Source organism: Xenopus tropicalis, chromosome 3, assembly GCF_000004195.4.
Source record: "Xenopus tropicalis strain Nigerian chromosome 3, UCB_Xtro_10.0, whole genome shotgun sequence".
Classification (NCBI taxonomy): Eukaryota; Metazoa; Chordata; class Amphibia; order Anura; family Pipidae; genus Xenopus; species Xenopus tropicalis.
The window spans coordinates 11,278,433-11,290,376 of NC_030679.2; the positions used below are offsets into that span (position 1 = coordinate 11,278,433).

Consider the following 11,944-nt stretch of genomic DNA (forward strand, 5'->3'; position numbering starts at 1 on the left):
ATTAGCTGCAGAATCGGTTTAAGGGACCCATATCGGCAGCTAGAATCGGCCTGTGTATGGGGATCTTTAGCCAGTGCTTGGGACATTAACAGATAATGAAGTGAAGATGAAGCCTGAATCAATAGAACAATATAAAAGGTGGCTGTACCATGTATGGCCTCTTAAATGGTATCCGTTTGGCCCACAGACTATTCAGAGTACCTACCAGTGAATGCCCACCTTTACTATCTTTTCAGGCTTTCAGACCACGTCTACTGATATCTGACAAAAGCAAATTTAAGTCTGTAATTTATACCACAATCTCCAAATATTGGGTTGCCAAGGGCAGAAATTCCTGTGTTGCTGGTCACCTTAGTGAGGCTCAGGGCAAAGGATGTGCAAGGGAACTATATGAGTTTTAGGTGCACAATGATTTGCTGCTCTAGAACAGCGGTTCTCAACCTGTGGGTCGGGAACCCTTTGGGGGTGGAACAACCCTTTCACAGGGGTCACCTAAGACCATAAAACACATATTCCCGATGGGCTTAGGAATAATTTTATGGTTGGGGGTCACCGCAACATGAGGAACTGTATTAAAGGGTCGCGGCATTAGGAAGGTTGGGAACCACTGCTCTAGACAGTTGTGCATTATATCAGTGTGATTATTATGCCAATGTTTCTGTGTGACTGTAACCATGTTATGAGCTACACAAAGGTTGTGCCAAAGTCATAATATGTGTAGTGACACCCCTTGAACTACAGTTGTTACAAGATGCAGTTGCAAATGGGGTGTAAGCAGATTTTGCACGTGATTACAAGTGCAATTTAGCATGTTTGTAGATCAAACATGCCAGCTTGTGATTGGTTAGTAAGTAATGGGGTTAAATTTGTAGAAGAAATGAAAAAATGGCAATACATTTTAGCCATGGGGGACAGAGCCACTTTGGGGTCTACTGAGTTTAATTTTTTTTTAGTTCAATTCAGTTAAAATATTTATGTAGATTACGGTGTAAATTCCTGTGTATAGTCTGCCACCTAGTGGTACAAACAATTACTGCACCCCCCTACATTGAATAACTTATGCGATATGCAGTTTCTATTCAATGAAAAACCCAAAGCATTTCCCTATCCCACCCTCACACATGGCACCTAGTCTTCCAATCCGGTATGATGCTGGCCTTAGAGGTGAGTACATCATTCAGGTCTTTGTATGGCCCCTCCCACTCCATCCACAATGGAGTCCAGGTCATATAAGAAATAAAGGGGCTGAGGGAAAGAAGGGTTACTAAACAAAACAAAAACAACAAAGAAAACAAAAAAAAACTGGTCAGGTTCAATGCCCATTAAATACATGTTATTCCTTTATTTACAGAGTAAGTCGAACAGTCATGCAGGATTGGTAGCTGTTAAATGTGAAAGAAGACATCAATGTATTTGTCTTTCAATGAAAAAATGCTGGATATATCAAACACTAATGGTACAGATATTGGGAACCTCTCTTGCAGAATCCGCAGGGGGCAATTATTTACCTTTCCTGCCCAGCTGTACATATCAACACATCACTTGGCTGCAAACGGCTTGACATTTAATGTGATACCGACACATTCTACGTTCTTACTATTGGTATCACTTGAAACTAATTATAGATGATATTCATTTTGCGTTCCAGCCAATCAGCTCCTTGCTCCACTCCACAATCTTGGCTGCATGAGCATTGGGAAAAGAGATGTCATGAGCAAGTAGCAGGGTCGGATAAGTTCTAAAAAGAAAAAAGAATTAGGATAAAAATGCTATACCTTATGTCTCGTGCTTCTGTACCAGCCAAGGCCACTTTTAAAGCAGGAGCTCTCATTCTGGCCAAACACGCTGATTGTTTCATTCAATTTGGCAAGTTCTAAAAAGCTCTATGATCATCAATGCATGTTAGAAGTTACAACCACTGGGGGGTGCCGAATGTCATTGTAATTGTCATTGTACAATGAAGGTGTATGGCCACCCTTACTCGGACTTAGCTCATCGCTGTTCCTAAACCTTTATCTGAAGCGACCAAGCCTTCAGTTACTAAATAAATAGAGAAATAAACTGTAATCTGTGACCAAGCCTTCAGTTACTAAATAAATAGAGAAATAAACTGTAAACACATTAATAACCTCAGTTAATAACCACACAATACACTATAAGTTACCAACACTCGCTGCTACATCCTTGCTGCCTGGAAAACACAATAATCTGAAAAATGTTGGGCAAAAAAAGCAAACACAGTATTTTCATTTCAGTATGTAGAGTTGACCACAGAAAGGCAGGAGATACCTTACCAATACCAACACTGGATTTAATTCTATTGGCAAAGGCAAAAAGCTTGTATGGCAGTGACGCACTGAGCATATGTAGAGGCTTAAGTCCACATGATTGGAGGGATAGAGAGAGACTGTCCCATTATACATATGTATTCATTCATTCACAGAGCTCACAGTCCGTGTTCTGTTGGAGCAGCACATATACTGGAGAGCTGGGAAGTAAAGTTGGAGGCTCATTTCTCCTTTCAACAATGCAATTGATTCCCATAAGCACAGATGGAGGAGGCAACTGAACTTTCATGACTTATATGTTCATTTAAAGGTCAACTCGTTGTTAAACTGAACTGTTTTTGCTGCCAACACGAGTGAAGTAACAAAGGATTAGGTAAGTGTGGAAACGTGAGTGCATCTCTCTGCCATCGTGCCGATGTATCTGATATTTAACATGCTTCGTGTAACGTTTAGGATGTTACCAAATGCCCTATTAGCCGGAAAACCATTGAGGCTACAGTTTTATTTGCATTGTTCCTTTTTATTTCTTCTCTTCAGGCTCTCATTCAAACCACTGCCCGGTTGCTAGGGTCAATTGGACCCTAGCAACCATCTACCTGCTGATAATCCAAACTTCTGTCACTGTCTAATCATACTAAAAGGTAATTCTGAGAGCAAACTGGTAACTAATATTTCAGCTAAGGGTGCCAGATTACTCTGTCGGTGCCGATCATACTTGGTAATGGCTGGTGTCCGCGTTGATGTCGGACAGGTGACTGTGGAGATTGATACACACACATTGGATCTCAGGTTTCCTAGGTGTTGCTGATGAAACAGTGACAATGAAATGGCTTATTCCCGTGTTGGGGCTTACGGGAAGTTCCCGAGACTTCTTCAGCTCCGGTGGGAAAGTGAACTGTAGGTCTTCAACCAAATACTTGATCCAGTTGCGCATGTATGCCCCATGGCTTACCAACAGGACACTGGCATGTACAGTAACATCTCTGCTTTCCCCTAATTCTCTAGGTTCCTTATTGTGATTCACAAAAGGGCCAAGGTCTGCCGATGTGACCCCACCCATTCCCGAGGCACCTAATTCTGACTGCTCCTTTGCAGAAGACTCCTCCAACACCAACCGGCAAAGATATTCGAAAAAGTCCTTGGCGCGAGCTCTGACCTGTTATATGTAAACACATAATAGGCACAATGCATTAAGTTTGCACTAAGCAGAATGGGCACACTATACAGGTATAGGATCCCTTATCCAGAAACCCGGTATCCAAAAGTCCATTTTCAGTAATAATTATAATTTTCAAAACATATTCCCTTTCTCTCTTTTTAATAAAACAGTACCTGTAATTGATCCCAACTGAGATATAATTACCCCTTATTGGGGGCAGAACAGCCCTATTGGGTTTATTTAATGGTTAAATGATTCCCTTTTCTCTGTAATAATAAAACAGTACCTGTACTTGATCCCAACTAAGATATAATTACCCCTTATTGGGGGCAGAACAGTCCTATTCGGTTTATTTTATGGTTAAATGATTCCCTTTTCTCTGTAATAATAAAACAGTACCTGTACTTGATCCCAACTTAGATATAATTACCCCTTATTGGGGGCAGAACAGTCCTATTGGGTTTATTTTATGGTTAAATGATTCCCTTTTCTCTGTAATAATAAAACAGTACCTGTACTTGATCCCAACTAAGATATAATTACTCCTTATTGGGGGCAGAACAGCCCTATTGGGTTAATTTAATGGTTAAATGATTCCCTTTTCTCTGTAATAATAAAACAGTACCTGTACTTGATCCCAACTAAGATATAATTACCCCTTATTGGGGGCAGAACAGCCCTATTGGGTTTATTTAATGGTTAAATGATTCCCTTTTCTCTGTAATAATAAAACAGTACCTGTACTTGATCCCAACTAAGATATAATTACCCCTTATTGGGGGCAGAACAGCCCTATTGGGTTTATTTAATGGTTAAATGATTCCCTTTTCTCTGTAATTATAAAACAGTACCTGTACTTGATCCCAACTAAGATATAATTACCCCTTATTGGGGGCAGAACAGCCCTATTGGGTTTATTTAATGGTTAAATGATTCCCTTTTCTCTGTAATAATAAAACAGTACTTTGTACTTGATGGTAACTAAGCTCCATGGATCCATATTAGTGGTAAAACAATCCCATTGAGTTTATTCAGCCAGGATTCTGACTTATTTGGCAGGGTTCGGTATTCGGCCAAATCCATCATACACGTTGCACTAAACTGGATGGGCATATTCCATAGAATTTGTACTTGGGCGTGGTACTTGAAATGTGGACTAGACAGAGTCTTTGTGAGGGCCACATATGGCCCTGGACCCCCACAAGGTATCAAACCATTCTGTAAATGCCAGGACAGAAAGCATATGCTGCATAATTCTTACCTGCTCTAGGGTCTCTCCTCCTGGTGGGGTATAAGAAGGACACTGATCTCCAGCTTTCTTTGCCATCACCTTTAGTTCACTCAAAGGCCGACCCTCTGCATCACCATATTTCTGTACCAAATGGCATTTTGTATGGCAGTTATTTACATGTGTGCAGTGAAAATCCTTATGCTGTATTATATTATATATTATTATATAACAACTAAGCATGTTATACCCACACAACTTTAGAGGAGCTATTACTTGATCAGTCCACAGTAGAACATTAGATAGACAGACAGACAAACAAAAAATTAGGCAAAGACTACTCCAGGCAATGGCTAACGGTAAAGTCTACATTTAAATTTGTTTTTTAGTACAGGTATGGGATCCATTATCCAAAAAACCTCCGAATTGTTAGAAGGCCATCTCCCATAGACTCCATTTTAATCATATAATTTCATTTTTTTTAATGATTCCCTTTTCTCTGTAATAATAAAACAGTACCTGTACTTGATCCCAACTAAGATATAATTACCCCTTATTGGGGGCAGAACAGCCCTATTGGGTTTATTTCATGGTTAAATGATTCCCTTTTCTCTGTAATAATAAAACAGTACCTGTACTTGATCCCAACTAAGATATAATTACCCCTTATTGGGGCAGAACAGCCCTATTGGGTTTATTTAATGGTTAAATGATTCCCTTTTCTCTGTAATAATAAAACAGTACCTGTACTTGATCCCAACTAAGATATAATTACCCCTTATTGGGGGCAGAACAGCCCTATTGGGTTTATTTAATGGTTAAATGATTCCCTTTTCTCTGTAATAATAAAATAGTACCTGTACTTGATCCCAACTAAGATATAATTACCCCTTATTGGGGGCAGAACAGCCCTATTGGGTTTATTTAATGGTTAAATGATTCCCTTTTCTCTGTAATAATAAAACAGTACCTGTACTTGATCCCAACTAAGATATAATTACCCCTTATTGGGGGCAGAACAGCCCTATTGGGTTTATTTAATGGTTAAATGATTCCCTTTTCTCTGTAATAATAAAACATACCTGTACTTGATCCCAACTAAGATATAATTACCCCTTATTGGGGGCAGAACAGCCCTATTGGGTTTATTAATGGTTAAATGATTCCCTTTTCTCTGTAATAATAAAACAGTACCTGTACTTGATCCCAACTAAGATATAATTACCCCTTATTGGGGGCAGAACAGCCCTATTGGGTTTATTTAATGGTTAAATGATTCCCTTTTCTCTGTAATAATAAAACAGTACCTGTACTTGATCCCAACTAAGATATAATTACCCCTTATTGGGGCAGAACAGGCCTATTGGGTTTATTTAATGGTTAAATGATTCCCTTTTCTCTGTGGGGGGAGGTGTCCCATTTCTCTTTCTATTTTTCATTATAATGTAAAGGCTCTTTGCAAATTGGGACCATTATGAGGTTCTATTTGGATTTTTTAACCTGCCCGATCGATATCTGCCCGATTTCAGGCCTTATACCGCCTAGGGGTAATAAAACGTGCACAGTTTGCTATAGGTCTAGAAACCTACAGCAGGTATTCTTATTTTACTTAAGGAAAATGTACATATGCTTATAACCCTAGGTCTCCCACCCCTCCCAAACTAGGTCCAGGTGAACTAAGTATGTTCCTGGGACAAGACTGCAAAGAAGAGGACATAAAGAATGTATGATTGTGCCCACCAACCCACTGCGCTAATTGGAATTTTATTTACTAGGTACAATCATCAGTAGTGATGAGCGAATCTGTCCCATTTTGATTCCACGCCCTTTTTTACGCGACTGCACCCAATTTGACACGCGCAGAATTCTTTTTACGCGGCCAATTTTCAAGGAAGTTCCGCAAAACAATTGCCCAATGGCGGAATGCGGAAATTAGCCAATGGCGAAATGCGGAAAATCGCTGTGAATCCATGCCTGCAGTGCAGTTTGTGGGGGATTTAATCATTTGCCTGAATCTAAACATGACTGATTTGTTTCACTCCCACTTTTTTGCTATTATTTTATATATTATTGCTAATATTGCTGTATTATTGGGCATAACAGTAAGACATACTTACCCTTTCCCGGAGTCTGCGGTCGTATATAATCTTAATGTCTTCACTAATCTTGTTATTTTCCATGATAGCACAGGCTGTCTGCAGAATAAGTACAATAGGTTCATTCTGACTGGGTTTTTTTTTTAACAGATCATATAAATATATATAACCATTTGGGTTTTTTAACCTTGAAAGATAAAAGTGAGTGTAGGACTGGCCAGACCGGGGATGACATTGGCATAGTTGAAGTATATGGACAAACAATCCCTGTTTTGATTAAAGGGGAGGGTATATCTTGGTAGCTTAATTCACAGAATGTGCATTAAAGGTGAAGGAAAGGTAAAAACTAAGTAAGCTTTATCAGAAAGGTCTTTGTATATCAGCCATAAGCATTTACAGAAATGCTGCACTGAGTCCTCTGTCAAAAGAAACACAGGATTTCTTGTCTCTTTTTTTGTAACCATAATGTTCCAGTGTCTGACTTCCTTTCTCAGAAACAGCCTTAATTCCCGGGGCCAGAGTCTGCGCAGCTCTCTCCTCTCTCCTGCTCCCCCTCCCACCAGAATGCTAAGAACTCCCCCCCCCTTAGGAATGTGTGATCTCAGCTATAACGGCTAGAGCTGCAGACAGAAAGCTACTTAAAATGGCAGCTGCTGTCTTAAGCAAAGGGAGAAAGCTTCTAAAGCTAAAGTAATGAGTGACTGCAGAGGACCTCAACTCTCTGCCTGGTTTCCCCGCTAGATAGAGAGAAAGAATAGCAAAAACCTTGATTTCTTTTCATCTCCCAGGTCACTGTTCTGGGCGCTGCAGTTAGGCATAATAGATACAGCCTTCACAAACAGCTTACAGATTATTATCTTACTGTATATACTCGAGTATAAGCCTAGTTTTTCAGCACCCGAAATGTGCTGAAAAAGTCACCCTCGGCTTATACTCGAGTCGAGTGCCATGGGTCCCTCCAGACTAGCACCCTCTGTCCTTTGTGTGCAAATTAGGCCACCCAGAACCAGACCCTCCAGTGCCCTGGCCTAGACTCCCACTAGCAATACTTATTTCCCCTTACATCTCCTTCGGGACTGGGTCTGCTGCCAGTTTGCCAATGTGCAATGAGCGTGGGGTAGTACTCATATTGTTTTTGTTGACCCTCTGCTCCACTTACAGAGCTAGTTTACTGTTTTTCTTTGAAATAAATATTTAAAAACATATACCCCACTGATGCCTCAATTAATGTAATTTTATTGGTATTTATTTTGATTATTGAAAGTTAGCAGTAGCGGCTGCATTTCCCACCCTAGGCTTATACTCGAGTCAATAAGTTTTTCCAGTTTTCTTAGGTAAAATTAGGTACCTCGGCTTATATTCGGATCGGCTTATACTCGAGTATATACAGTAATTTTATTTATTAAATTCTCTCACTATCATCTATTTTACTTATGCACTAAAACTCAATGTATAGACTTCAAGAAAACAGAGAAAAATAGTACTTGCTTGTTTGGCCCGTATCAAATCACTTGAGAAAACATGAGTGAACCTGACGTTGCTCAGAAACCTGCCCACGGCATCTGCCTGCTTAAATCCTATTTCCGAGAGCGGTTCATCTATTCCTTGGCCTAGGGAAAAAAAGACTTTTTTAGCATTATCAGCAACTTGGGAACGGCAGGCTGCCTGAACCCTCCTGCCCATTCTGTTTCAGTCACTTGATGTGCATGACCAGCATAAGCCAAGATCTGACCAAGCACTAGCAGGTCACTTACAAAATAAATAAGAAAAATAAATAATAATAAATAACAACCCCTTGGCTTGTCCTGCACACATTCACTCCAAGCTGAAGGCTTCCTACATTGCTCTAAGATCAGTGTGGGACTTATGGCACATCATCAGTGAGGGTCCAATACAAGGAGGTGGTGCTAGGAATATTGTACATATGCCACAGTGCCCCCTATAGAGCTAAAAAGGTCAATGTTGCCCCTTTTTGTACCAGTAATGGTAACTCCCTTCTATCCAAATAATTATAAGGCTTTAGTTAGCCTTTAACAAACAGATCCCTCCCTATGCGTTTCAGGTACAAACTAATATATATGAAGACTTGAATTGGGGAATCCTAGCAGTTTGAATGTAATCAGTCAGTATCACTACCCAGTTCTTTTCTATGGGGTGTTAGAGTTCAGTGGCAGTACTGAACTTTAATACCCTCATGATGCAGCAATGAGCACTACATAGAACTGAACTGGTCTGTGGTGGTGAAAATAATTTTACTGACCTTGCAGCAGCTTCTCCTTGTTGTATCGGGTTTCCCCGCTAGATTGAGAGAAAGAATAAACAGATCAAAAACATATATTGATTTATGATATCAATTGCAAAAATAAATCATTCAGTTTAAGGGTGAAGACACACAGAGCTACTAGTAGCAGCTACTTGTCACGGCTACTAAAATAGACAATGCTGATCATTTACTGATAATTGTCTCTACGTGAGTTTTAGCAATTCTCAGTATTGAGAATGGCAGGGGATTTTCCGGCATTTAGTAGCCATGACAAGTAGCTGCTACTAAGTAGTTCTGTGTGTCTTCACCCTTATACACAGACTGGCTCCCAGAGAGGTCACTTCCTCCACCCTAAGGGCAGTGGCACACAGGGTATTTTTTTGCTAGCAAAGAAGCACCCAAAATGCTTCCCATTTACCCCAATGAAAACCATGTCATATTGCTGGCACTTTTGGGCCTTATAACACCCCTTATGCCATTAACCTTTATGGGGTAATTAAACTAGAGCGAAACTGCCACCCAAGGGGGCCCAATGAATATTAGAAAGCAATAGCTGGGCCCTTGAGCCTTCCAGTCTTTGGAAGACAAGGCAATATCTGATAAATCTGCCCTGGACATGCATCCCCTGGCCATATAGCTGTACGGGGCCCAAAGATTTCTGACGATCGCCCATATATAAAAAGGAGAGGACAATGGAGGAAACTGCAGTACAATGAGCAATGAATAAACCTTTACACAATTTGGCCACCTACATACCAAATCAATCTGATCCAAGTGTTTTACCCCAGGCCAGACATCGCTCAGCTGTTTGCAGTAAAAAATGGTTGCTGGGATCCAACAGCCCCTAGCAACCAGGCAGTAGCTGTAAGGACAGACTGATGATGATTTTTTTTTTTCCATGTGCCTGACAGATTTAAACTCCCAGCACCCTCCCAGCTGCAGAAGTCCTTATTCCTACCCCTGCCAAGGGTGTATTACCCCCTATTTGAGATGCAGTAACCCATAACAGCCAATAACAGGTGAGTAGTATCTGCTGATTGGCTGCTTGAGGTGACTAGACCTGAGCAAAGACTATACCATTTCGCAGATCCCCCCCGTCCCAGTAACTTGGTACCGCCCAGACAACCCTGGCGCCTCAGCTTGACCTTCCCACTGCCCAGCAATGGGGGGAAATGTACCGATAGGGGTGCTAATTATCGGGGAGCCCCGGCAGTAAGCGCACTTACTGTCTGACGATGGTTAAGGCAAACCTGGCCATGGTGCGGGAGTAAGGTACCGGGCTAAGGCTACAGCTCTCCCAGTCTACTCGCCGCTCCGCATTGCAGGGCGACTTAAGGAAATGTTACAGTGTAAGCCGAATAGCACCCGGCAACCAATCAGGGATCGGGACACACTCAGTCCCGGCTGGGAGGAACATGACGGCGCTGGCTATTGGCCGAGGCACAAAGTGTAGTATTAAAGGAACCATCGGCAGAGCTCAGCTATGGTACTGATACTGCAATTGGCCCTGTCTGACCCACATCTAACCCAAAACTTAGTGTAGTCTAATCAGCCCCCATGTTCTATGTTCTACAAATGACAATTTTCCGTATTAACAATACCTTTCTTTTTAATTTCTTGTGTGTGAGCGCCCTCTGGTGGAGAATGATGCTTCCCGCAGCGCAACAATGTACAGCCGCTCAGCAGAACAATGGGAAGGGAGCAAGATAGCAGCTCCCAGTAGGTATCAGAATAGCACTCAATAGTAAGAAATCCAAGTCCGGCTTGGGACTCCTCCAGTTACATGGGAGTAGGAGAAACAATAGGTTAGCTGAAAGCAGTTCTAATGTGTAGCGCTGGCTCCTTCTAAAAGCTCAAACTCAGGCACACTTTACTGCTGTGCTGCAAGTTGGAGTGATATCCCCCCCTTCCCAGCAGCCAATCAGCAGAACAATGGGAAGGGAGCAAGATAGCAGCTCCCAGTAGGTATCAGAATAGCACTCAATAGTAAGAAATCCAAGTCCGGCTTGGGACTCCTCCAGTTACATGGGAGTAGGAGAAACAATAGGTTAGCTGAAAGCAGTTCTAATGTGTAGCACCGGCTCCTTCTGAAAGCTCAGACTCAGTCACACTTTACTGCTGCGCTGCAAGTTGGAGTGATACCCCCCCCCCTCAGCAGCCGATCAGCAGAACAATGGGAAGGGAGCAAGATAGCAGCTCCCAGTAGGTATCAGAATAGCACTCAATAGTAAAGGTGCCCATATTGCCAAGTGAGCAGATCTTCTCCCGATATCCCCACCTACGGGTGGGCGATATCAGGGGAATTTAGGCCCTGGGGCCAAACGATAGAATTATAATGACGGGTATAGGCAAAGTTGGTCCGGGGACTGCATCAATGAGCCGATGGGGTCCCCGATCCGACTAGATTTTCTAACCTGCTTGATCGAGATCTGCCCGATTTCAGGCCAGATATCGGTCGGGCAGGCCCGTCGTTAGTGCCCATACATGGGCCAATTAGCTGCCGAATCAGTCTAAGGGACCGATATCGGCAGCTAGAAATGACCCGTGTATGGGGGTCCCAAGTCCGACTTGGGACTCCTCCAGTTACATGGGAGTATACCAATGTTACAACTAAAAAAATACATTATTTGGTTCTAGGTTCTGGTTGAGTCAGAAGTAGTGTAGTTCTGGAGTTCTGGGCACTCCTTTGACTGCGTGTACTCTCTTTTTAGCAGTATTTTTATTGGTTGTTCATACAGCAGTGTGCATTGGATCACTGTGCGTTGGTGCGTTGGATCAAGTACATTACCTTACCTTTTAAGTTACAGAAAAGGCTATAAAACCCACTATCTTCCTGAACTATAGTTAATATAGTTTTCAAAGGGGAAGTTAAACCTTGACTTAAGTTTGCAAATAATAAATTACATATCA

General features: G+C 41.7%; 1 protein-coding gene across 1 annotated transcript; it reads right to left on the bottom strand.

Annotated features, from left to right (window-relative positions):
• Positions 1-1,311: 1,311 nt before the first annotated feature.
• Positions 1,312-10,345, bottom strand: tigar (TP53 induced glycolysis regulatory phosphatase). The gene is given in 6 exon segments (NM_001127097.1): positions 1,312-3,444; positions 4,709-4,819; positions 6,793-6,870; positions 8,260-8,381; positions 9,032-9,069; positions 10,261-10,345. Coding segments are annotated over 6 exon segments (828 nt in total). The 5' UTR covers positions 10,293-10,345; the 3' UTR covers positions 1,312-2,997.
• Between the last annotated feature and the right edge of the window lie 1,599 nt (positions 10,346-11,944).